The sequence below is a fragment of the Bidens hawaiensis genome, unplaced genomic scaffold, assembly GCF_021521415.1.
Source record: "Bidens hawaiensis isolate Kalapana, Puna unplaced genomic scaffold, B.hawaiensis_p1.1 tig00013493_1, whole genome shotgun sequence".
Taxonomy (NCBI): Eukaryota; Viridiplantae; Streptophyta; class Magnoliopsida; order Asterales; family Asteraceae; genus Bidens; species Bidens hawaiensis.
The window spans coordinates 296,304-323,764 of record NW_027492143.1 but is presented as its reverse complement, the minus strand read 5'-3'; the positions used below and the strand labels follow the sequence as shown (position 1 = coordinate 323,764).

At 33.4% G+C, this 27,461-nt stretch overlaps 5 protein-coding genes across 7 annotated transcripts in view; 1 reads left to right on the top strand and 4 right to left on the bottom strand.

Annotated features, from left to right (window-relative positions):
- Window positions 1-27,461, bottom strand: part of LOC143544179 (disease resistance protein L6-like) — a 304,085-nt gene that overhangs the window by 1,386 nt on the left and 275,238 nt on the right. The window lies entirely within an intron of this gene.
- LOC143544177 (TMV resistance protein N-like) overlaps window positions 1-27,461 on the bottom strand; it is a 159,007-nt gene that overhangs the window by 90,623 nt on the left and 40,923 nt on the right. The gene's annotated exons all lie outside the window — the stretch shown is intronic.
- Window positions 14-24,186, bottom strand: LOC143544181 (TMV resistance protein N-like). Of its 3 annotated transcripts, XM_077036336.1 has the most exons (5): window positions 23,505-24,186; window positions 22,149-23,285; window positions 22,029-22,047; window positions 1,292-1,338; window positions 14-186 (listed from the first exon to the last, which is right to left on the bottom strand). In XM_077036336.1, the coding sequence occupies exons 2-5, from the start codon at window positions 23,115-23,117 to the stop codon at window positions 67-69; spliced, it is 1,155 nt and encodes a 384-aa protein (XP_076892451.1). In that variant the 5' UTR covers window positions 23,118-23,285; window positions 23,505-24,186; the 3' UTR covers window positions 14-66. The 3 variants fall into 3 exon arrangements, with proteins under 3 accessions (XP_076892451.1, XP_076892449.1, XP_076892450.1); XM_077036334.1 differs by lacking the exon at window positions 1,292-1,338 and having other exon boundaries at window positions 21,982-22,047; window positions 23,505-24,185; XM_077036335.1 differs by lacking the exon at window positions 22,029-22,047 and having other exon boundaries at window positions 1,292-1,357; window positions 23,505-24,185.
- On the bottom strand, window positions 2,306-5,702 carry LOC143544183 (toll/interleukin-1 receptor-like protein). The gene is made up of 2 exons (XM_077036337.1): window positions 5,227-5,702; window positions 2,306-2,557 (listed from the first exon to the last, which is right to left on the bottom strand). Exons 1-2 carry the CDS (start codon window positions 5,691-5,693, stop codon window positions 2,491-2,493), a joined length of 534 nt encoding a protein of 177 aa, XP_076892452.1. The 5' UTR covers window positions 5,694-5,702; the 3' UTR covers window positions 2,306-2,490.
- On the top strand, window positions 15,192-18,360 carry LOC143544184 (transcription initiation factor IIA subunit 2-like). The gene is made up of 3 exons (XM_077036338.1): window positions 15,192-15,327; window positions 15,425-15,475; window positions 17,794-18,360. The coding sequence occupies exons 1-3, from the start codon at window positions 15,199-15,201 to the stop codon at window positions 17,968-17,970; spliced, it is 357 nt and encodes a 118-aa protein (XP_076892453.1). The 5' UTR covers window positions 15,192-15,198; the 3' UTR covers window positions 17,971-18,360.

Here is a 27,461-nt window from a genome sequence, read left to right as displayed (position 1 = left end):
TCTCCGTAAGTCATGTGTAAAGCCACCAAGTAGCTTGTTAATAGGCCTGGTTGTATTGCTTTCAGGTTACATTAACCTCAACCATATTAAATCTGGAAAATTCTCATAGGTCCCAATGAGTTTCACAGAATTGAGTTGGAGCAATTTCAGGTTCTTCATCATTACTAGCGAACTAGTGTGAAATGCCTGCAAATATAGCATGCTTCATACACCTAGAGTACTAAAAGTTGAATTAAATATGCCTAAACAATCACAATGTCAGTACACACTTTTGAACCCATTTGAATCGAATTATATCAAAGCATAAATAATAATCAGACACAATTAAGAGTAAACTCACTTTTATTATATCAACATCCTAGGTCGGCTATCAAACATATGGATATACGGAACTCGATAAACAAGAAAAAATAAAATGAATCCTAACATGTTAACCCGACTTGCTTAGAAAAGGGGTTGGGCTCAACCCATGGACTTGTGAGACGATTTAAATGTTGATTATTAAATAATTTTTTTATATTGGAGATTCCGGTTTATTTTTTATTTATTAGTTACAAATTTGGTCAATATCATAGTCGCACCAAATTCAGGTAAATGAAAACAAAATAAGAAACAAATTTTAGCAGTTCGAATTCGGGGGTTGAAATAAATTTGTAAATTAAATTTTTTATATTGGATATTCCGGTTATTGATTTCAACTGAACTAAATCAAAATACACTTTGCTTTTGTTTTAATTAAAAAGTAGGTTTTGTTTTAACGGGTTTCAGTTTAATCAGTTTAAACCCACAAAATATGAAACATAAGTTGATGTGTTTATTATGATATTATTTTAATCCATAATAATTGATTTAAGAATGAAATACCAAATGTGAAACACTATGTCGGCCCTCCCCACGTAAAGCATGATGTAAATGCTGACTATCAAATATAAATATCCAAATATTGAAGAATGTAATCCTAGATGTAAATGTTGATTATTAAATCTTAAAATAACTACAAAATAGTTCAAATGCAAGTGAGGAAGAGATCTCAATTTTTTTTTCTTTTTTTTTTTTTCAATTTGATGGCGTTAAAGTCGATAAGAATAGTAAACAGGGACTGCAAGTGCATCAATTATAAGTTATCAAAATACACCTGAAGAAGATTAACATAGTTCTTGCCACATGTCCCATTTTCATTAAAACACGTGCTGAACATATTATGTCTTTATTCGTGCACGGCCCTTATCATACACAGAAAAGCATTATAATCTTACTAAGTAATATACACTAATATATTTATTTGACTTACCTCTGACGTCATCCATTGCTCTGGCTTCCTAATGTCAACTAATAGACCTTCAATTTTCTCTGAACCCTGAGTATCAAGAAAGACATGAAATTAATTAAAGAATGCATTTTTGAAACAATAGATGGAAAGTGAGCTTAAAGATAAACACAAAAAGCATCTTACATCTCCTTTCCTTAACAAACGATAAGCTTCTTATTTACGTTTTGCAGGATCTTAGGACTCTTCATAAACAATCTGACTTGCCATATCTTGAAGGAGTTTATGCATCTCCAAATAACCATATGATTCAGTAACAAGGCATCTGTTAATGAGGGTGGTGACCCCATATTTAGCATGCCAATCTTTCTCGAGTACCTCTTCCACCTCATATTTAAGTTCACTAATAAACAAACTAGCGATATGGAGAAACAATTCTTTGAGACTATGATGGCAACGATTCAAAACTCTTACGTAATACACATTGGATTCTATGATCAAGATCTCATTTCAAGGAATTAAGTGAATTCATTCTACTTCTCCACATTTCAATCATTTTATGTCTTGTCAGCTGATCTTGAGCCCTAACAGGTAAAGAAGAACCCAATACTTTAAGAGCTAGCGGATTTCCTTCACAATATTCCGCTAACTGTATTGCAACCTCCTCGAACCCTTTGATAGGAATTTTGGATCCAAAGGCATGCCAACTTAAGAGCTCTAATGATTCATCACGATTCAGCAGCTCGACTTTGTAAACATGGCATCCAGAAGATATGGAATCAAACGTTGTATCTATGCATAGATGCCTTGTTGTTATAATGATCCTACTTTGTGTATGGAGCGCCTTTGTTCCAAATAAAGTGCTTAGTTGGTCTGTGTCATCAATGTCATCAACCACAATAAGCGCCTTTTTCCTTTGTATGGCCTTCTCGACATGAAGTGTTCCCTCAGAAACACTAGATATCATTATGTTATTTCCTAAATCCCTAAGAAGTTGCTTCTGAAGACCAAGCATAGCACTAGGCTGATTCACAATCGCTTCAAGAAAGCTGCTGCTTTCAAAGTTCTGCTTGTTTGAGTTATAAATGTATTTCGCAAGTGTTGTCTTGCCGATTCCTCCAATACCGCAAATTGCTAGAACTGGAGAACGAGGTTGCTCATTTTTCAACCAGGTATTGATATCTCTGGCTCGAGTCTCTATTCCAGCTAGATTGGTTGGAATATTAAGGAGTTTCAAATCTAGTACAGTAAATTTTGTGAACGAAATCTTCAATAAAGGCGGTTTCAGACCTTGCACACAAGAAGTATTATGATCATAATTTAGAGCAAGATATAAAAACATCTAAAAAACGTAAATGCAAGCTGATTAAAATCAATTTAGTAATCAGAAACTGTACTAGATCTACTGCATATAAACCAAAGTATGTTCGTCATACTGCTGGTTTCAGTGTTTACTATTTAACTGAAAAAATCTTCAACCACCAACCTGCTACCAACTCAATAAACTGTATAACTACTTTACTTTTAGCCACCTCCGCCCCTGCGGTGGTTGTGGTGGTGTCTCAGAGTGACATCTTCTTGTATAGTTATTCATCATCTTGAGATTTATTTAATCAATATAAACCACAATTTTTTTTGTAAATTGGATCGTTTAGTTTGACCTGAAATTGTTATGGTATTTTGTACAACCTGACCCCCCCCCCTCTCTTATGCCAGTCAATATAGATTTATAATGCCGCAATGGAAGACACGGACACTGTTGGGAATATGAAAGAATAAAAGCAGGGTCCCTCGAACACTGGATACACCTCTTGAAAAAAGGTATAACTCCTCCGGTATAATTTTATTCTTAAAACATAGATTCTTCTTAATTGGGAACACCGTTTTGCATGACTTAACCTTGTGATGTGATGCATGGGGGTTTTGTAGATAATTTGGAACTGACCATCCATCCGCGTTAGTTTGTACCATTAAAATTAGGGGCAAATCAGTCATTTACACAATGAAACCTAACCCGGCAAGAGCCCCCCCCCCCCCCCCCCCCCTCCCCCCACCCCGCTTTAAGAAGTTACAACCCTAATTTTCTCATATGCACTTCACCATCAACATTCAATCGTGTGCACTTCACCATCGTCTTCACCTGAAAAATGGCGTGGATAATCGACTTGATTCTGGACATCATGGCTCTCACAACTAATCGACTGTTCATTTCCATTTTTTTACTTGTAATCCTAGTAATAATCATAGCTAAATCGATTATATGTTAATGATTTTATAGCCGCAGTGTGGGTTAACGTATCATCATGGACCCACCTAAGGGTGGATTTGGTGGTGTTGGTTAAGACAAACCACAACCGGAACTTCACCATTCAATTTGCTGCAGTAGGACATGATTAGTTAGAATTGGTTTTAAGTAGTTTTAATTTGGTATCTTGTATTATATTAACTACTTATGATTTATTTTGGTATCAACTAATAATTAGATGTTTACTAATGATCAGGTATTTTAGTATTATTATATGAACTAGTAATTAGGTGTTATGCATGTGTTATATTAAGCACTAATCAACTAATGTGTATTGTATGTTTAATTATATTGATGATAATCTACTTTATAAATGCAATTGTGTTATGATCATTATATAAATGCAATTGTTTGAATGACAATGTGGTATGTGTGTATGTTTAATGGTATGCATGCGTAATTTGGTCAATGGTTAATTGTTATGAATTTGAATAATCTGTGTGTTAGTGGATTAGTGTTATAATCGTATGATTGTATAGTGTATATAGATGTTTTATAGATTGTATGTATACTTATAGGTATGCGTGTACGCGCAGTTATATTTGTGCTTGTATGATTAGTATAATTGTGTGTATGTATAGTTATACGTGTCTGTGAGTATGTAATGTATCTACGTGTGTCGTAGTCAAACTAAATCAGTTACACAGTATGTATAATTCACTATGCATATAATATCAGTTAGTATGTATTTGTGTAGGGGCATAAGTGTGTTTTTTAATGGTAAATGTATGTTTCTTTGTGTGTGTGTGTGTAATTAGTATGTATTTGTGCAGCGGCAATTGTTTGATTTTGTAAAGTGTCTGTGCAACTGTTTGACTTTCTAAAGAGTCAACAACCATTATTAGAGCAACAACAAACTCATTAGTTAGAGAGTCAACTGTTAGACTTTGTAAAGAAATGTGTGCATATGTATTTGTGTAGGGGCATAAGTATCTTTTCACATGTATGTCCGAGTGTTCTGTGCAAGGGCATAAGTGTCTCACATGCATGTATGTATAAGTGTGTCCATGTATGAATGTTTTTGTGCATGCAGTGTTTGATTCCTACATAAGCTATTTAAGTGTGTCTATGTTTTAATGTATGTATGTGTAATGGTGAGTATGTGTAACAGTTTAATCAGTTAATGATGTTAATATGCAACTTAATAGGATACTTAATTAGTTAGTATGTAATTAGAATGAAAGTTGGTTAATCAATAAATCAATTTGGCCAACTGAAGTCAAACAAATCTTGGATTGATAAAAGTCAATACTGTGAAACTAAAAAGTAAAAACCGGTTATTTCTGAATTTGGAGGGAAATTAAACTTTTAAGACTACGAAGGTTGATTTTCGCTATTTTACAAAACCACAGGGTTGCAAACTGTATGGGCATAAGGGTCTTTTGACATGTTTTAAAACGTTGGGACTAACGGTTTTTTCCTATTGCAAAAAAAGAAAATGTAGACCACAAGAATGATATATGAAAAAAAGAAGTATAAAGTAAAATATATATATATATATATATAATAAAAAAAGAAAAACTACCACAGGGTTGATTTTTGCAAATGGTGTTGACCACATGGATGATTTTTGCACTTAACTCTAACACAAAATAGTAAAAATAAATAACAATCTAGTCAAATTATGGTGGCAAAGAGAGATGTTGAAGCATACCCTGAAACAACCTTCCCCTTCAAATCAGCCACCTCGGTTAAGGCCGTCTTCCACCGTTTGACATTATCCTCTGCCCATTTCGAACCTTCTTTTGCTGCTATTGCGAAACTTCCTCGCTGGTATCTGACATCTGATGGGTCAACTTTATAAAATACTGGGAAAACATAATGGCGGCTCGTCTTCCTTTGCTGAAGGATCGAGCAAAGCTCATCAAGACACCAGCTTGAATTTGCATAATTCTCTGAAAATATAATAATTGAAGCCTTTGAATCTGTTATCGATATTTCTATTTCTGGCTTCAGTTCTTGACCTTCACGTATTTCATCATCATCCCTGAAAGTCCTAATTCCAGCTTGGTTTAACGCCTTGTAAAGATAGTCGGTAAAAGAATGCCGAGTGTCTTCACCTCTGAAGCTAAGAAAAACATCATATTTTTTAGGGGTTGGAGCAGATGAAGTAGAAGCCATTGCAACTAAATTAGAAAAGAGGTTGTGAAATTTAGTGAGAAAAAAGAGAACAATATATAGCCATCAAAAGTCTTCTCAAATAGTAGATTCTGACTTTCTTAGAAAGCAGTTAGGCGGTTAGCATCAAAATTTTTCTCACTTGCGGATATTAAGACAATTATGTAAGCATATAAATGCTTTTCAATTTTCAAATCTAATTGCATTTCTAAATACAAAAGTTGAAAACAAAAAATATTAAATATTCTATTATTAATATAGGGCTGTAAGTGAACCAAATAGTCGATGAGAAATAATTTAACGTTATTTTGTTTAATAAACAAAGCAATGTAAACAATGAATTACGTTCGATCAACTAAATGAGCGAACACGAAAATAGGCCGTGTTCTTTCCATTGTGTTTGTGAGCGTTCATTAATGTTTTTACTTATGTATGTTTATGATCGTTAGTGTTTATTTTTGTTCATTAAGGTTTTAAGAATTTTTAATTTTTATATTATTTTCATATAAACTTAAGCAAAATTATTATCTATAAAACAATTGTTTGTGTTCATTTGTAATCGCTCGTTTATTTTCGTGAACCATTCACGAATAAGTTCAATCATTCCCTTGTATAATTAAAGTTTAAATTAGCAAACATTAACAAAGCATGTTAAGTGCCTCTGACTTGGTCTGTTTCAATGACCTGGTTAACCTGTCATATTTATTAATTAATAGCAACTTTTCTATATTAAAATTTAAAATCAAAATACACAATAACCAAGTATGATATTTTTTTCGTGGTCACAAATAGCACAATAGTTTATTATATCAAATAGGAGTCCAATTTGACAATTTAAATAATAAAATAGAGAGTTAATTACATGAATGTCCATGCCTTCTTGCCTTCTCGTGGTTTGTAATAATTTCACTTTTGTTTTCTAACTTTGAAAAATTATATTAATGTTCTCTAATACTTAAATTGAATTGGCTCGAGCTCGGCTCGTTTAAAGCTTGAGCCAAGTTTGTAAAAATTTTTTTGGTAAAATTTTTATTTTACTAGTTATTGATATATTAATGGCAAAAATAAAATTTTTACCATCAATTTATGATAAATTTAAATTGATAAATTTATAAACTAGAGATTTTATAATATTATATGTTTTATTTTCATGTTTTTATAATGTTTTAAAGCTCGAGTGGCATAATATATGTATTATGTTTATTTTTTCTTATTTTTGTATGCTATTATATATATATATATATGGTTGGTATCATTTAAGAACTCTAAAAAAGTTAAGAACTCTTAGGAACCCTTAAAAACCAAACAATTTTCTAATCTTTTTTATATATTAACATTATTTAAGAGTAGTTTTATCATATTATATATAAAAAAATTTGATTACATATATTAATCACAATTTTACATATATGTAAAATTTATGTACTAACAAATTTACATATGTGTAAAACAAAACATAGATATGTATAAAAACTAATTTTCAAAATTGTAAATCGTAGATATAGAAAACGATAAAACTACTCTCAAAGAACGTTAACATACAAATTTTTTTATAAAAAAACGTTAGTTTTCAAGGGTTCCTTCAAGTTCTTAAATAATTTAACAATTCTGTAATGATACTCATCCTATATATATATGGGGTTTAATATAAACGAACCATCAAGCCAACTCATATTATGCTCATATTCTATTTTTGGTTTCATTGTTGATGTTTCTATTGAATTCAAGTTCAGTTTCATTGGATGATAATGGACATAATAAAAAAGAAAAAGAAAAAGAAAAAAATGGGAAGAACAATAACTACATATGCCATTGGTATATAGATTTGTTCAATATGGGTGTAAAGAAAAATGAATCTGAAGGTTAATAAGAGGAAGAAAAAATTGTTTTTTTGTTTTTGTTTATTTTTTGATTTTCGGATATATGTTTCACTGTCCGAACGAATATTCGAAGTTTGGATATCTGAAATTTTGGATACCGATTCGGATAGTGAAATCCACTATCCGAAATGTTCGGATATCCGACTTTGAACACCCCTACCACGCACCCCGGCGACGAGTAACTATAACTGTAAAATTACCTTTTCAAAACGTGTAAAGTTTGCTTAACAATTTTTGTTTAACCTTCTTGTTAGAGGTGCATAAAAAACCGGAACCGGAAAAAAAATTTCGGAATTGAGTTTTTTATACCCGACCCGTAGGCTAAGAAAAAATATGCATTTCAGTACCAAATCTCGTACCCGATAATACCAGAAACCGAAACCGGATTTCTCTAATACCTGATTTATGCACGTGTTACAATGTTCCAAAATATAAAAAGTGTTATAATATTAGCTCTAATAACAAGATTATTGAAGTGATAATTGAACTTTATTATAACTAAGAAAAGAGAGTAAAGAAATATGAGATTCTCAATTCTACTGGATGTCAACGTTACTTACAATCACACAATATTTATAATACTAAAATACTATTCGAAAATACTATTAGGGAGACATATGCATATAATTGGTTTGAAAATGTCATCCACCACTTGCAAGTGTCTTATCGACACTCTTATAACACTCCCCCTTAGATGACACATTTTCAAAACTTCGGGGGCTTGAAGTACTGCCTCATTAAAAACCTTGCTAAAGAAAAACCCAATGGGAAAAACTTTAGCTAAGGGAAAAAGAGTGCAGTATATAGCTCCCCTTCATATTGCAGGTCGTTACATTGTCCGTACATGGCGCATGCCAATATCATGAACATGTTTCCTGAATGTTGCTGTGGGAAGTGCTTTTGTGAAAAGATCAGCTGAGTTGTTGCTGGACTGGACATATCTCATCTCAACTTGATTGTCTTTAATAAGTCTCGAGTATACTCAAAGTATCTTGGTGGTATATGCTTTGTTCTGTCACTTTTGATATACCCTTCCTTCATTTGCGAGACACAAGCTGCATTATCTTCATAGATAGGAGTTGGAATTCGATCTTTCTCTAGTCCACAAGAAATCAATATGTGTCGTGACATAGATCTTAACCATACACATTCTCTTGAAGCTTCATGCAATGCAATGACTTCAGCATGATTTGAAGATGTTGCAATGAGTGTTTATTTCTGAGAACGCCATGAAATCGTAGTTCCTCCATTCTTAAATACGTATCCAGTTTGAGATTTTGCTTTATGGGGATCAGATAAATAACTTGCATCTGCATAACCAACTAACCCTTTTTTGAACCGTTAGGATAAAATAAACCTAAATCAGCAGTTCCTTTAAGATACCGAAAAATATGTTTAATGCCATTCCAATGTCTTTTAGTAGGGGATGAACTGAATCTTGCCAATAAGTTAACTGCAAAAGAAATGCCAGGTCTTGTACAATTAGTAAGATACATAAATGCTCCAATTGCACTGAGGTATGGTACTTCGGGACCAAGAATCTCTTCATTATCTTCGCAAGGACGAAATGGATCATTGTCAACATTAAGTGATTTAACAATCATTGGTGTGCTTAAAGGATTTTCTTTGTCCATATTGAAACGCTTTAAGAGTTTCTCAGTATAAGTTGACTGATGCACAAGTATCCCATTATGCATATGCTCAATTTGTAAACCAAGACAATATTTAGTTTTTCCAAGGTCTTTCATTTCAAATTCTTTCTTTAAAAGAGCAATTGCTTCATTAATTTCTTTTTGCGTCCCAATTAAATTTAGATCATCAACATATACAGCTATGATCACATATCCTGATGTTGTCTTCTTAATGAAGATACATGGACAAATAAGATTATTTGTGTATCCTTTGCTTATCAAATAATCACTCAAACGATTGTACCACATCCTTCCAGATTGTTTCAATCCATACAAGGATCTTTGTAACTTGATGGAATACATTTCCTTAGGCTTTAAGCTTAATGCTTCTGGGATTTTAAGTCCTTCGGGAATTTTCATATAGATGTCACTATCTAGTGATCCATACAAGTAAGCTGTGACAACATCCATAAGACGTATCTCTAAATTTTTAGAGACCGCTAAGCTGATTAAATATCTAAACGTAATAGCATCCATAATAGGAGAATACGTTTCTTCATAGTCAATTCCTGGCCTCTGAGAAAAACCTTGAGCTACAAGTCTTGCTTTATATCTTGTAACTTCATTTTTCTCATTTCGTTTTCTCACAAAAACCCATTTATATCCTACAGGTTTCATTGACTTTGGTGTAATGACAATAGGTCCAAAAACCTTTCGATTGTTTAGTGAGTTTAATTCAGCTTGCATAGCATCTTTCCATTTGTTCCAATCTTGTCGATTTTTACAATCATCTACAGATTTTGGTTCAGGGTCATCATTTTCTTCCATGATATCGCTTGCCACAGAATAAGAAAATATATCATCAATATTTTCCATTTCATCTCGATCCCACATTATATGTGATTGACCATAGTTGATTGACAATTCTTTATTGGAATCATTTATTTCTTTCTGAGGAAATGTTATATCATTTATCCTTTCCTGAGGGAAGGTTTCCTTAGGGTCAGTATCCTTTTCAGATCCCTTTCTTTTTCGAGGATTTTTATCCTTTGAACCAACTGGCCTTCCACATTTTAAACGTATTTGGGATTCATGAGGTGCATTATTATTATTTTTCTTGCTTGGAATCTCAACTCGAGCTGGAGCATTGGCAACTGGTATATGAGATTTAGTGACCCTGTTTATATCAGTAAATGCATCGGGTAACTGATCTGAAATTTCTTGTAGATGTATTATTTTTTGAACATCTGTCTCACTTTGTTTTGATCTTGGGTCTAGGTGTAACAATGATGGGACACACCATGATATATCTCTTTCTTGCTTTTTCATTTCTCCCCTAATGCCAGGAACATTGTCTCGTTAAAATGGCAATCAGCAAAACGTGCTGTAAATACATCACCTTTTAAAGGTTCAAGATATCTTATGATGGAAGACGTTTCATATCCAACATATATTCCCAACCTTCTTTGGGGACCCATTTTTGTGTGTTGTGGCGGTGCAATAGGAACATACACAGCACACCCAAAAATTCTAAGATGAGAGATATTTGGCTCATTTCCAGAAACAAGTTGTGTGGGAGAGTATTTATGATTTGCACTTGGTCTCACACGGATTAATGATCCAGCATGCATAATTGCATGACCCCAAATAGAAACAGGGAGTTTTGTCCTCATTATTAATGGTCTAGCTATTAGCTGTAGGCGTTTCATCAACGACTCGGCTAAGCCATTTTGTGTGTGTACATGAGCAACAGGGTGTTCTACAACAATCCCCACAGACATGCAATAATCATCAAAATCATGTGATGTAAATTCTCCCGCATTATCAAGCCTTACTCTTTTAATGGTATAATCCGAAAAATGTGCACGTAATTTGATAATTTGAGCAAGAAATTTTGCAAAAGCAACATTACGAGTCGATAATAAAGAGATATTAGACCATCTTCCGGATGCGTCTATTAAGACCATGAAGTATCTAAATGGTCCACATGGTGGATGAATTGGTCCACATATGTCACCTTGAATTCTTTCAAGAAACATTGGTGTTTCTTTATCGACTTTTAATGGCGAAGGCTTTGTAATTAATTTGCCAAGAGAACAAGATGTACATTGAGACATTTTATCTATTTTGTGAATCTTTTGACCTTTTAATGGATGCCCATGTGTATTTTCAATGATCCTTTTCATCATTGTGGATCCTGGATGGCCTAATCTGTCATGCCATAAGTTTATGATACCAGAATCGCAACAATTTTATTTGACTGCCATATATGCTTGAGGCATATTTATATATGTATAATGTAAACCAGAATGGAGCATTGACAATTTTTCCAATATTTGATCTTTGCTTATGATATGCAAATATTTTTCATTACTAACAGTCCTTGACTGAGTATCATATCCATTATGATATATGTTTTTGAAACTCAACAAATTTCTTGTTGATTTTGGGGAAAATAAAGCATTTTCTATTTTGAGCGTTGTACCATTTGGTAATGCTAAATTAGCTTTTCCCACTCCTTCTATCAAGTTTGTAGGACTTGATATTGTATAGATGATCCCTTTTGTTGGTTTCAGCTTATAAAAATATTTTTTAGATCTAAGTATAGTATGCGTGGCTCCACTATCCGCTATACATATATCTTCTTCATTTGTTTGATCTTGTGCTCCAGTTATTTTCATTTTAAATCTTGAAAGTATTAAGAAAAATAATAAGTGTATAACAAAGACATTATGATATTTTAATAATAACTTTACTTAATTGAAAAACAAACAGTACATGAAAGGGGAACTACATAATTAAAGATAATGAGAACACACTTAATAATTGCATCTAATTATAGTCGTAAAGCAACTTTGTTTCAAAGTTCCACCTCAAAGTCTTCAACGCTTAGCTCAACATTGATATTATTAAAGTTATCAACATGGTTCACTTCTTTCTCCTTTACTTTTAGGGAGGCTTGATACAGTTCACACAGATGTGGAGCTGTGCGAAAAGCCTTTGCCCAGTGGTTTGTACTTCCACATCTAAAACATGAAGTGCCATTATTTTCGGACCTACCAGCTTCATTCCATTTTTGATGGTTGGAATTGGTATTGTGCGGGACATGATAATTATTGGCTCTCTGGTTATGACCATGGCCACGGCCACGACCACGACCGTAAGAATTAGTGTTCCATTTGAATGAATGCTTACGATCATTAAAATGCCTTTTGTTAAAATGACCACGGCCACGTCCACGACTTTGTTCCCATTTATGACCAGAATTTTTATGAGTACTTTTGTGAGCAACATGTGCTTCTGGTATTGCTAATGAACCCGTGGGAGGAGATTGATGATTTTTCATCAATAATTCATTATTTTTCTCTGCCACAAGGAGTAATGCATTTAGATCAGAGTATCTCCTAAAATTCTGCAAACGATAATGTGTTTGCAAGTTTATATTTGATGCATGAAACGTGGATAAAGTTTTCTCTAACTTTTCTTCCTCTGTTATGGGATACCCATAAAATTCTAGCTTTGAGCAAATTTGGTATAAAGCAGAGGTGTAATCATTTACCCTCTTAAAATCTTGGAACCTAAGACTGTTCCATTAATCTCTAGAAGTAGGAAGTAAAACTTCCCTTAGATGACCGAATCTGCTTTTCAAATCTTCCCATATCATATATGGGTTATCACAATTAAAATACTCATGCTGTAGTAATTCATCAATATGTTTATGAGTGAAAACATCAGCTCTTGCTCAATCCTGGTCAGAGCACTCATTGTCTTCTTGGATTGTATCTAACACATCCATTGATTTCAAATGTCTTTTGACATTTGCTGTCCAAGACATATAGTTTTCTCCAGAAATGTTGAGTGCAGGGAATTCGAGTTTTGAGATATTTGACATTTTGTTACTAAACACGAATAAGATAAATATTAGGATTACATACTTATTAAAATTGAAAGAAAATACAAAGGTAGAGCTATAAATAGATAAAGGAAAAAGAAAATATTAAACTCTCTAGGTGGGAGATTACAAATTAAGAACAATAAGATTATCAGCATTATGGTAGTTAACATTAAAACTGGGTGAATCATCTTGAAAGCTTTATCTTGGATAATCTTAAGAAGAAGAATGTTTGTTGTAAATGAAATGGAGTTGATAATTGGTTATTTATAGTGAAAATTTATAACCGTTTTACAACGGTTATATTACCGTTTTACAACGGTAACATTACCGTTTTATAACGGTAACATTACCGTTTGTATATGTGTGTGTGTATATATATAATATTAATTATTTTTAAGTAAGATAATAAATAAGATATTAAATAAAGTTTATTTTATAAAATATATAATTAGTATGCATAATAATAAGAATAGAATTGTTAGTGTAAGTAAATCTAACTTCTAAATGAGATATTAGTGTGCATATATAAATAAAAATTAGAATGGTTAACAAATTTTAATAACAATGTTTATACACATTATTGCTATTACATAGTATATGTATATGCATATATATATATATATATATATATATATATATATCCCAATGTACATAATTAAAGAAGTGTTTATGATGCTTATGTGGATACCTTTGTGTCTATTACCTTTCTTGATTAGGATATAAGCGGCTCGTGCTGATAACGTGTTATAATATTAGCTCTAATAACAAGATTATTGAAATGATAATTGAACTTTATTATAACTAAGAAAAGAGAGTAAAGAAATATGAGATTCTCAATTTTACTGGATGTCAACGTTACTTACAATCACACAATATTTATAATATTAAAAATACTATTCGAAAATACTATTAGGGAGACATATGCATATAATTGGTTTGAAAATGTCATTCACCACTTGCAAGTGTCTTACCGACACTCTTGTAACAAAAAGTTGATTGTTATTGGGTCGGGCCTCTTTTACAAGGTTATAGCTCAACTCCTTTACATCTAGTAGCTTAAAAAGGTCGTGGATAGACAAATTTACCCTAAAAACCATCTTTCAATTGTCAACAAGCACAGGGGTAGTATCGTCAATTGGCATTTCAATAATGCTTCACCGGCTGCATCTATACATAAGAGTCAGCTACAAACCAACTCTCAATCATTCTCCCTCTCAACGGTAAGTCATCAAAAATTGAAACTCAATTGATTTCTTAATCGGTCATCTGGGACTGTTTACTTTATACTTCAACTTTCAATTTGTGTTTAATTTTGCTCACGATTCTCGCGTTAAATCATCACAAACGAAACGATGATTCTGTGTATTTGCATTGGTGTATCGTTTATTAAAGTTAGCTCTCGTATTACCCGTCGCAACCGCAACCGTTGAAAGATCCTTTTCGGCGATGAAGTATGTGAAGTCTGATTTGCGTAATCGAATGGGTGATGAAAATTTAAGCGATAGTTGTATTTGTTACATTGAGAAAGACTTGCTTATCAATGTTAGAGTAGATGATGTAATGGTTAGATTTCAAAAAATGAAAACTCATAGAGAACAACTTTGATGTATTTGTTATCTAATATTTTGTTTGGTAATTCTTTTTTTTATATATATATGACCCGATTCGACCCGACCTGAATCGACCCGACAGTTGTATTAATACCGACCATAAAAATTCCCGACCCCTGTGAGAAAAATTCCTGGATCCGCCACTACCCGGTAGCATGAACAAGGCAAGACCCGAAGGCCAAGGTGGTATTCTCATGACCCGGGAACCAACCATGTTGTAGATAACCGGGTATGATCGGTTCAGGTCTTGCGGGTCTTACTTGTTTTGTTGGGATTTTTCCTTGATTTTTGTGTATAATGATGATTCTCGTGCAAAATACTCATAATTTATTGATCATGTCTGTTTTCTTTATACGAACTGTGAGTATTTCGTACTTTATTATTCGTACAAAAGATGATAACCGAAGATTTATGTGTGTTTGTTGTCTATGAATATTGAGCTTTTGCTTAAATTTTGTGTATATTGAAGTATTTCATAGGGTAACTCAAGACATGTCGACATTCGAGTTGTACCATAGGTCAACAATTGGAATGTGTTTGACTGAAACGTTGGACGAGATGGTTTCGAGTGGGATTCTTGGTCCCGAGCTTGCTATCCAAGTGCTTGTTCAGTTTGACAAGGTATCATTTAAGCTTCATTAATAATAATAGTATGTGTTAGTTTCATGTTGATTAATATATGTGTATAATCATGTGTCTTGTTTTGTTGATTATATAGTCAATGGCTGAAGCACTGGAGACTCAGGTTAAGACCAATGTGTCGATTAAGGTAAATACTTCTATCTGTATAGCTTACTAGAAAATATTACTGAGATGGGTGAATTTTGATATAAAAAGTTGCTTATTTAAACAGTTAAATAAGATATCCTGAAACCTCCTTAGAATAGGAGTTTAGCATATCGGTTTCTGCTTTCATTTTTGGTTTTAACTTCCAATATATATTAACAAACCACTAGCTCGTTTAAAAGCCTTACAACATAATACAGTGTCAATGACAATCTAAGGTTTCAATAAGACTTGAGGTACACGAGTTTAGAAAATGCTTACAACTAGGGCTGGCAATTGGGTACCTGTTAAAGACACGATAAGACCTGTTAATCAGAAAAGTGCGGTATGTGATTTTTTTATTTTCTTAAATAATTGAAATTAGTAGGCTAGACTAGACTCCCTCATTATCCATTATTGGTACACATAACTCAAAACTGCCTTATAGCCATGAAATATAAAGTAGTTAAACGAGTTGTATTCAAGTTTGATATTTGTGTTACGCGCGTCATTTCTTACCTGTTAAACCTGTTAAGACACGAATTTTTAGCCCTACTTACAACTACTCTTTCGCCTCTAGGGTAGTAAGCAGGGTACCCTCATAACGTTTGACCCAACCCAAACCTTAACAGGTAGTAAACTAGGGCTCGTTTAGATGAGTTGGCTCGAGCTCGTTGAGCCGAGCTTGTTATTTTTTTTTAGTTTTTTTTTAAATTTATTTTGCTAGTTATTGATATATAAATAACAATTATATAATTTGTAACATCAATTTATGATAAATTTACAAACTAGAAAATTTATAATATATGTTTTATTTTTGTTTTTTTTTAGATAGTTTAAAAGGTGAAGTGGCATAATATATGTATTATTTTTATTTTTTCTTATTTTGGTATGCTATTATCTTATTATTATACATTAAAATTTAGGTTTAATATAAACGAGCTAGCGAGCAGACCCAACCCTGGCTCTAGCTCGGCTTGTTTAGAAATTAAGCCGAGCCGACGAACTTTTTGAACAGCCCTAAAGTAAAAAACAGATTATTTGAGATGAACTGTATTATATATTAAAATTTATGGTTTGATAGAAAAGGAAAAAAAATAGGGGTAAAGGGTAATATGGGCCGAGCAGGTCAGGAGTTGTATGAAGTGTATGCACTCAAAGGCTTGAAACCTCCTAAATCTTTGTATTAAACAATATAACTATTGTAATTATATTTGATACAACAACCTGTTTTCGCTTGAACTTGAAGATGTCTAGGCCTGTAAACTTCACGAACGTTCGGTGAACTGCTCGTGAACCGTTCGGCAGGAAGTTCGTTTATGTTCGTTTATTTAACCAACGAGCGAACACGAAAAAAAAATTGTGTTCGTTTAATTAAACGAACGAACATGAACACATGTTCCGTTCGTTCATTTATGTTCATGAACATTCGTTTATGTTTATTTATTTTCGTTTATGTGCTAATAGAAAAGTTGCGTATTTAAACAATTACTCTGCTTATTGAGCAGCTTAAAAGCAGTAGGCTTTTTTGCATTGCGAGCTCGGGCTTGAGCTCGAACATAAACGAGTTGGCTCAAGCTCGACTCGTTTAGAGCTCGAGCCGAGCTTGTTAATTTTTTTATTTTTTAATTAATTGTTTTTATTTTACTAGTTATTTATATATATATGGCAAAAGTATATTTTTAACATCAATTTATGATAAATTTATAATTTAGAGAATTTATGATATTATATGTTTTATTTTTTGTTTTATTTTATAATGTTTTATAGCTAGAGTGGCATAATATATGGATTATTTTTATTTTTTCTTATTTTGGTATGCTATTTTTATTATTATCATAAAAAGTTAAAAAGTAGATCGGTTTCTGCTTTCATTTTTGGTTTTAACTTCCAAATTATTTAAGAAACCACTAGCTAGTTTAAAAGCATTCAGCATAATACAGTGTCAATGACATTCTTAGGTTTCAGTAAGACTTGGGGTACACGAGTTTAGAAAATGCTTACAACTACTCTTTCGCCTCTAGGGTAGTAAGCAGAGTACCCTCTTAGCGTTTCCTAAGCGTTTGACCCAACCTAAACCTTAACAGGTAGTAAACCAGGGCTGTAATCGAGCCAAGCCGTGCCAGGGCGAGCTCGGGTTTGGACTCGAACTTTAACGAGTTGGCTCAAGCTCGTTGAGCCAAGCTTGTTTATTAATTTTTTATTTTTATTTTTTTAATTATATATTTATTTTACTATATATATATATATTGTTGTATGCATCTTTTACTTATAACGCTATGTAAATGACGGATATCCCCTTGTTATTATGAACATAAGCAGGTGCATCTGCACACGTACAGATTCTGTGACAACGTGTGGACCTTCATTCTGCAAGATGCTGTGTTCAAGTATGATGAGCGTCAGGAAAACGTGGGTCGGGTTAAGATTGTGGCATGTGACTCAGGCAACAACTTCAGGAATTCGACTTACGAGACATCACAAGCGGTTTGGGAATAAAAAGAGGTCTTGTGTTGTGACAATGGAAATGTGAAAATGGAGGATGGTGGTCATTGTAATTGGCTTGGGTTGACTGATTTCGATGTGTATTTCACGGAGACCATAAGTCAACAGTCAAAGTCAGAGTTTGACCAATACTTAGAAGAATCTCTTTTACCTGTGTTCATGATTAAGGTTAAGTATCCGACACTATCAAATATGTCTTGGGATATTTGAACTGTTTGTGTGTCGTGTACGGTTCAAGAATCGGTGTTTGCTTAGGGCGGAAAGGGTTGAGGCACCGATTTGTGCCAAGAATTGGCCTCGTGGTGAATCGATTTACACAACAAATGCTGTGTTGAAAATGGAGTTTCCGAGTTAGTGGGTATTTGAGTTTGATATGTATCTTTATTTTGTGGCCTATTGGTTTTTAATACTCTCAACTTTCTCTCGTTGGTAGATAACACTCCCAATTTTCATTTTGTCTGCCATCACTCCCAACTTTCAACCTATTTGTTTTTTATCACTCCCCATTAACTTAAGGCTAACGTCATTAATGGAGACGCTGACGTGGCTTTCTATATAATATTTACTTAGTTTACTCAGCTAATGTGTCAGCTTATGTGTCTTGCCTACATGAAAATTGTTTTTTTTTTTTATCAAACATCAATTAAGCGCTCTCTCTCTCTCTCTCAAACCACAGACCATTTTTTCTATCTCTCTCTCATCCAACACCATCACCCCCTACCACCACCATCTACCTCCGGCAACCCACCGTGTGACCACCATCTAACCTCCGGCAGCCCACCGTGTGACTACCATCTAACCTCCGACAACCCATTGTGTGAGCACCACCAACACCGTCTATCACCACTGCCACACCTATCACCACCAAATCTGGCAATAAAAAAAACTTCATTCCGGTAAAACACTACTATAAATTCGGCCATCATCAACATCACTGTTAAGTCCACAAACCATAACCACAACCATAGATTACGACCTAGATCTAGCCGAGGACAGAGTGGCTCCATTCAGCGGTGGCAGAAGATCTCTAATCAGCTGATTCCTCACCAACTTCTAGCGAACCATTGTACCAAAGTTTTACAGAAATTTCTTCCATCCTACCAAAACCTAAATCGAAACTTACCTCAATCGATTAGGGATAGAGAATTAGGGCTTGAATCCAGCTTGAATAGATGTGTGGTAGAGAAGGGTTCAATTGATATATGTGTTAGAAAATTTAGGGATTTGAAGTGTTTGAAGTGTTAGAGAATCAGATGATTTGTTTATCTATTGTTTTAATGTAGATAATATAATAAGTGTTTAATTGATGTATGATAAAAAAAAACAATTTTCATGTAGGCAAGACACATCAGCTGAGTAAACTAAGTAATATTATAAAGAAAGCCACGTCAGCGTCTCCACTAACGACGTTAGCCTTAAGTTAACAGGGGAGTGATAAAAACAAATAGGTTGAAAGTTAGAAGTGGTGGGAGACAAAGTGAAAATTGAGAGTGTTATTTACCAACGAGAGAAAGTTTGGAGTATTAAAAACCAATAGGCCTTATTTTGTAGGTTATTTTGAACATGTCATTAGAAATAAGAATCAGTTCTGGTCAGTATAGGTCTTGACCAAACAAAAAGGGTACATAAAACTGCAGGTCTTCAACTATTTACGTATTTTCTCCAAGTTATTTTATCTGATGGATGACACGATACCTGTCACCCGTGACTCGATAACGTGTCGACCCGTAATCCAACCGATTAACCCAACAATAGCAACTAAACAACTTCCTAAACTTGTGATAGATTAAACAATTCATCATGTGCTCATAATGGATGAATGCTTATGACATCTTCTTAAATTCCCTCAGACGCTTCACCACTGCCGAGGGATCAAAACGTCCGCAAACAATCAGTCTGCCTGTCTCTTTTTCAGTGGAAACAGATTCAACACCCTCAACACTAAATATCGCCTTCTTGATCTTGCACGTTTCATCATCACTTATAAGGCTCACTGCCAATGTTACTTCAATTTTCTGACAAGTATAACCATTAATAAAGGATATAATAATAAGAACCACAAAAGTAAACAAAATGAAACTGAAATACACATTTCTTTTTATGAAAATAATTTGCTAAGGAGTAAAAACATTGTTTGTATCACATAAATGACGGGGATGACAATAACAAAAATAAAGGTGTACACGTACCCTACGATCAGGGTTCCGTAAATCATTCAGCTGTTCATAGGCGTCTATTACTAATACTAATTGACTATGTGTTCTCCATCTTCTTGAATCTATGACAATGAGTGGCATCATTATTTTCAGCTAGCTTAATTAGTATCTACTATAAAGCAAGCATGATCAATTCAACCAAACTGTAATCTGAATATCGTCACCAAAAAAAATAGCAGGGATCATCGACCTGTAGAAATCACGACGGCAAAGATAAAAACCTCCTTTGACCTCAAATAATGACACATCTCCTCCAATCACTTCTTTGCTTTTCATCATTTCACTCTTTTCTTCTTCTTTCTCTGCTTCACCAGCATCCATATACACAACGGTCGCACCAACCCCACTTATTACGATCGTTCCTTCATCCACAAGGATATCCACATCAACTTCATCACCAGCGTCAATGTGTCGCCAATTGGCCAATAACTTAACCATATAGCATCTTCATCAACTCTGGGTTTGCAATACACCACAGGGTTGTATACCCAGGTAACACCCTTACTTCTATTACTGATCCTGGCGAACAAAGGACGCGGCTCGGTATTTGTATCCTCACATAATGATCTGTATATGAATGTTACATATAATCCTTGAATCCTATGCTTCTTTGAATGCAGAGGCACGTGAAAGGATAATAACCCAGCGGATGTGGACGTATAGTCATGTGTCGCCATGTTTTGATCTGTTACACCTTGCAGAAAGGTGCTCCTTATGCCATATTCATACAACATCTATATATATATTCCACACACAAAATATTGGATGTTTAATCTCCTGATCTTGTCACGTTTAAAATTACTGTGCTTCATATGTTATGTTTATTTGTTTAATGGGTCAAGACTATGTATTTTATGTATTTGCAATGGGCTAAGCTTGTTTAAAAGCCTATGTTGTGTCAAATGTTTGTAACTTGCCAGACTATTACTAAAAAAAAGCCCGGTTACTATGTTGTTACTGTCGTTAGGTTTAAACGACGCGTCTGTTCATGAGATGGTTTCCAAGAACAGTTGCACCGTTTCATCTTGTATATATAGTTGTGTATCATCAGTTTGTGATCAATTCTTATTTCCATTCTTACTCAATTCAATTACAACATATTGTTACTTCCTGGAAGAACCGCTACACAAAATCTGTTACTTCATCATGCTATATTTGAGAGAGAGAGAGAGAGCGAACCTGTGTTTTAACTACCGTTGAGAATAGAATGAAGAGTAGAGTTAAAACAATAGTCAGGCAAATATTTGTATGAGCGTAAAAGGTGTACAAAAGAAGAAACGCTAATGTCAGTACACACTTTTTGAACATAAATATTTGAATAAAGATTAAATGATATCAAAACATAAGTATTTAGAGTAAAATAAATTTTGTTATATCAGGTAAAATAACTCAAAACCTCAATACAATAACGAATCTTTTAATGAAACCTAACTCCATTATCAAATATATAGATAAATGAAACTTGGTGAACATTGAACAAATATATAGATCCGTTAAGAAAAATATCCAATTATTAAATCCTAAAAGTAACTTCAAATGACAAATGACCAAGAAATATCAACCTGTTTCTTTCCTCTTTTTTTTTTTTCAATTTAATGGTTTTGGAGTCAAATAGAATTGCAAACACCGACAGCTTAAAACACGATAGAAATACATGAACAGGATTAACGTACTTCTTAAAACACGTGCTGTACATACTATGCCCGTATTAGTGCATGACACTTATGACACTGAGAAAATCATTTTAATGTTACCAAATAATATACACTGATATACTTATATGACTCACCTTTGATGTCATCCATTGCTCCGGCTTTTGCATGTCAACTAATAGACCTTCAATTCTCTCTGAACCCTGATGAAGAGAAAGACATGAAATTAATTAGAGAGTGTTTTTTGGAATTAATAGGTTGTGAATGGAAAGTGAGCTTAAGGATACACACAAAAGCATCTTACATCTCCTTTCCTTAACAAACGATAAGCGTCATCTTTACGCCAGACTCGACTATGTTTTGCAAGATCATTCGACTCTTCATAAACAATCTGACTTGCCATATCTTGAAGGAGTTTATGCATCTGCAAACGACCATCTCTTGATTCGGTAACAAGGCATCTGTTAATGAGGGTGGTGACCCCATATTTAGCATGCCACATATCATTCTCGAGTACCTCTTCCACCTCATATCTAAATTCCCTAATAAGCAAACCAGCAATATGAAGAAATAACTCTTTAAGACTGTGATTTGGCAACGATTCAAAACTCTTATGTAATACACGTTGGATTTTACAATCAAGATCTCCTTTCAAGGAATTAAGTGAATTCATTCTACTTTTCCATACTTGAATCATGTTATTTCTTGTCCAGTGATCATCTTGAGCCCTAACAGGTAAAGAAGAACCTAATACTTTAAGAGCTAGCGGATTGCCTCCACAATATTGTGCTAACTCTACTGCAAGCTCTTCGAAATCTTCCATAGGAAATTTTGATCCAAAGGCATGCAAACTTAGAAGCTCCAATGATTCATGCGGATTCAATAATTCAATTTCATGGACATTACACCTCCATGATATGGACCCAAACCATGTATCTATGTTTAGAGTCCTTGTAGTTATGATGATCTTGCTTGGAGTATGGAAAGCCTCCGTTCCAAATAATGTGCTTAGTTTGTCTTTGTCATCAATATCATCAACAACAATTAGCATCCTATTCTTTTGTATGACGTTCAGAAGCATAATTGCTCCCTCATAAACATCTGATATCATCATATTATTGTTTCTAGATATATCCCTAAGAAGCTTGTTCTGTGCACCAAGCAAATCATTAGGTTGATTCCCAATCTCTTCAAGAAAACAACAGCCAACAAAGTCATGCTTGTTTGAGTAAAAAATATGTTTGGCAAGTGTTGTCTTGCCACTTCCTCCCATCCCGCAAATTGAAAAACCGGATGATCAGGCTGCTCAGATCTCAACCATGTATTTATTCGTTCAGCTCGAGTCTCTATTCCGGTTAAATCAGTGGGAATATTGCGGATTTTCAAACCTAGTTGACGGTAAACTTTGTCAACAATTTGGGCAATTAAGTCCTTTTCATGGCTGGAATAAAGAAGGAAAATAAGCAGATTCAGAGCAAGATATTTCCCAAAACAATCAGTTCAAAAGATCAAAATATGCAAAGGGATATATAAACATGTACAAACACATATTAAATGGGCCATTAAAATCCTAAAATTGCTAGTCAAAATTAAATTAGCAATAACAAGCTATTTGAACTATCAAGTATCAATTTATTTATATTGAGATATTGTTGCATACCCTGAAACAACCATCCCTTTCAACTCAGCCACCTCTCTTAAGGCTGCCTTCCACCGGTTAACATTATCCTGCGTCCATTTTGATCTTTTAAATATATACTTTGCTTTGATCTTGAAGCTTCCTCGCTGGTTCCTGACATCTGTTGGAGCAACGCCATAAAACACCGGGAAAACGATGTGACCGGCATTGCTCTTTTGCTCGAGGATCAATCGAAGCTCATCAAGACACCAACTTGAATTTGCATAATCCTTGGAAAGTACAATTATTGATGCCTTTGATTCTGTTATCGCTCTCTCTATCTCTGGCTTCAGTTCTTGACCTTCTTGGATTTCATTGTCATCTCGGAAAGTGGTAATCCCCGCTTTACATAACGCCTCGTAAAGATGATCCGTAAAAGAATACCGAGTGTCTTCACCTCTGAAACTAAGAAACACATCATATGTGTGTGGGATTGGAGCAGATGAAGTAGAAGCCATTGCAATGAAATTAGAAAAGAGGTTATGAAATTTGTGAAAAAAGAGAGGAATATAAAGCCATCAAAGTCTTCTTAATTAGTAGCTACTGAGTTTCTTGGAAAGCAGTTCGGCAGTTAACATCAAAATTTCTCACACTTGCGAATATATTAAAAACAATTGAGTAGGTAATCGCAGAAAATGATGTTGTATCTTATATGATCATATGTGCGTATTATACCTTTTCATTATAAGCAAGTGGCTACGATAAAAGTTTTATCCATGTACGATAGCGAATAAAAATTTTCGTTAAGGCATACGGACCTTTTTATTTTTGCTCGCCCGAGGTATTTAAATTCTCGGAGACGGCCATGTAAATTATGGTCACAAATTTGTGACACTTGGTAGTTGATAGCTAGTTATCCATTTCTTAGGCAACTGGTATTATCGCGGTGCCATTGGTCCACATCAGCCCCAGCAGGGTGCGGGGTATAACACCAATTTAAATATATAAATTAATGACGTGAAAACTAGATTTCAATAAAAAAAAGTTTGTTACTGTTAAAAAGTATGAACAGCGTCCCAAAGTTTATATATGTACAACGGTTGACAATGCACTAACATAAAGTAGATAAATGAACTACTTTCGTGTGTTTTATAAATATGAGAGATTGAGAGTAGAATATCAAAGGAATATAATTACGTTGTTTATTCTAAAATTTTTACTAATTTCGAGGAAAATTACATAAGAGTTAGTTTGGTTTGATTAGACAAGTTAGGATGTTTTGTCTTGAACGGGTGTACAATTTTAATATTACATAAATTCAAAACACATCGTCATCAATTATATATTTTTGTATATGTGAACTCATGATCAATTTTGATTACAATTGTTTAATATCCCTGTTTTTTAGAATATTTTATAGATCAAGGCCGGCTTTTGTTTAGCTTTATGGGTCTAGACAAACTAGGAAGCTCACAACTTCTTAGCAATGAGTTGGTTAAAGACGTAAAGTCACACATCCACACAACAAAACCTTTACAGTTAAACAAGATGTTCACATCGATATTTTATTAACTAATTTTTTTACCCCGCGGATTGCCTTGGACTTGAAATGAATATAAAAATAAGCGAATCGTGACGGTGCATTCTACAAGGCCAACAAAGCAAAAGGAAGAAGAAATATCCTTAAGGAACTTAAAAAAACTAAGGAAAAAAAGTAATATATTTTTAAAAAAATACAAAAAGATTGCTTTATACCGTCATAAAATCATAAATTATATTTTCGTGAATCTTATTGAATTACAAATTAAAAATTATATTATTGTCAATTTAATCTTTTTATTAAATCATAATCTTCTTACAGAATCGAACAAATAATTGAAAAACTCGATAACAATCACCGCTGTGATGATTGAATACAATCGCTAAAGAACACTAAAGGAACGATCATACTATATCAAACTGTAGATCGTAAACAAAAAAAAACAAAAAAAAAAAAACAGGAGCAGTGAATTAAATGTATTTGTAACAGCTAAGTTGAATGAATAAATCAAAAAAGATTACTCAAAATCGGCCCAACCAAGGATTGAACAAACTTCCAATAGGTTGCAAAGCCATGCACTTAGTACGATCTCTATATAAAAAGATGTTGCTTAGCGGATACCATGTGTCATCCACATGCCTTCTCCACAATCACAGACGACAACTTTTCATCAAGGTTATCTTTTTATATATAGTGTATAAAATAGGAAAAAAAAAATGAGTACGTAAGACATAATAATGGATTGGTAACTGAGATTTACCTAAAACTATATTAATATATTATGTACTTTAGATTTTCCTAAAATTATAGTTTATGTTATTTAACTAAGTTAACTAGCTTTATACTGTCATAAAATCATATTCTAATTTAATCGAACAAAATCATAATCTTCTTATTGAATCGAACAAACAATGAAAAACTCGATACATATCCTTAGCTCAACACAAACTAATGATACAATTAGCCAACAATCGGTCCAGCTAAAGACTAACAAACAAAGATAACAATCAGTCAATCACCACTGTAATGATTGAATACAATCACTAAAGAACAGTAAAGGAACGATCAAACCACATCAAACTGTAGATCGTAAACCAAAGAAGAAACGAGAGCAGTGAATTAAGTGTATTTGTACCAGTCAAGTTGAATGAATCAATCAAAGAAGACTGAAAAGTCGTATTTTCTCACCTAAAAGAACATTAAAATTGAGCACTTAAAAAATATCACGAGACACAATAATTATGGAGGAATTTGATAAATGATTAGAGAGAGGCATATAATAGCATTCATGATTCCCTATCCAAATCATCATCTATAATATATAGGATAAAAACAAATTTTATAATAGAACCTTTTCTTTTTGGCTCCACGTCACCTCCCCATAATTTTATATAAAATAAATATTTGTTTTTAAAATATATAATTCACTATACACTTTCTGTAATTATTCTTTATTTATCTATAACAGTTTGTGACGAAGAAAAAAAATTGTAATAAAAAAGATGAATTAATAAAGTATTATTTAACTTAAAAGGATAGATCTGTATTGAAAAACCATCAACAATTATACTGGTTAGTGTTTTGGAAAATTTTAAGTTATTGTATGATTAGTGTAAGGTTAAAACATTTTGATTATTTGGGCTTGAAGTTTTTTGGAAGTTGAAGGTTTGCAAGCTGCTTGCTTATTGGATTGGGCTTAGTATGGATGCTAAAGTATTATCTACATCTACATCTACATCTACATCTACATCTACGCTTTTTAATAAAGGAAACCATAATTAGACAACTATATCTTCTCAATCACTTAGAAAATTTTATAAAATCTTGATTTGTATTTCACAAGTATGATACTTTTCGGAACCGTGCTCTTTGCAACTGGTTTATTTTGGGTTCTAAACGAATGCAGAAATGGAATTTGTTCAGTGATATTTATTACAAGGTATATACTATGAAACTATCTAAACATTATAATGGTTTTGTCTTGCTAAGTTTATTTGTCAAAATTAATCTCTCAATATCCGCTTCAAATATCGTCTGAGCAACTTAATCGAAAGAATAAAAATTCATATTTCCAAGAATACCCCTGTTAGCAAACAAACTTAACACTGTAGCTTTGACTAGAAAAGTCAAACAGCGTTTACCAATTACCATCTTGATTTTTTTTATCAAAACCTAAACAATACACTCTGGCCCATAACTTTGCTATGACCTGGAAAATTTTTATAACTATGCCCTTAAAACCGGATTTATATGAAACCTATGTGTTCAAAATTTGGTTTGTTTTCATATCACTCTAATGTGTTCATACTTCCTACGACCTTAATAAACTTATCCCATGTTATACTATTCTTTATGAGTTCTCACTTCATCAAAGGAATGTTCTTTTTTTATCTTTTAACTAACACAAAATCCATATTAGTTATTACTATCGTTAAAAATAATTACTATGCATGGAACCA

Excerpts from the sequence above, each read along its gene's own strand:
- LOC143544183 (XM_077036337.1), bottom strand. The coding sequence starts at position 5,693 with ATGGCTTCTACTTCATCTGCTCCAACCCCTAAAAAATATGATGTTTTT. Across the intron at positions 2,558-5,226 it reads AAGGGGAAGGTTGTTTCAGG|GTCTGAAACCGCCTTTATTG; the intron begins GTATGCTTCAAC and ends CTTGTGTGCAAG.
- LOC143544184 (XM_077036338.1), top strand. The coding sequence starts at position 15,199 with ATGTCGACATTCGAGTTGTACCATAGGTCAACAATTGGAATGTGTTTG. Across the intron at positions 15,328-15,424 it reads TGCTTGTTCAGTTTGACAAG|TCAATGGCTGAAGCACTGGA; the intron begins GTATCATTTAAG and ends TTGATTATATAG. Across the intron at positions 15,476-17,793 it reads AGACCAATGTGTCGATTAAG|GTGCATCTGCACACGTACAG; the intron begins GTAAATACTTCT and ends GAACATAAGCAG.
- LOC143544181 (XM_077036336.1), bottom strand. The coding sequence starts at position 23,117 with ATGGGAGGAAGTGGCAAGACAACACTTGCCAAACATATTTTTTACTCA. Across the intron at positions 187-1,291 it reads AGCAATGGATGACGTCAGAG|GCATTTCACACTAGTTCGCT; the intron begins GTAAGTCAAATA and ends CTATATTTGCAG.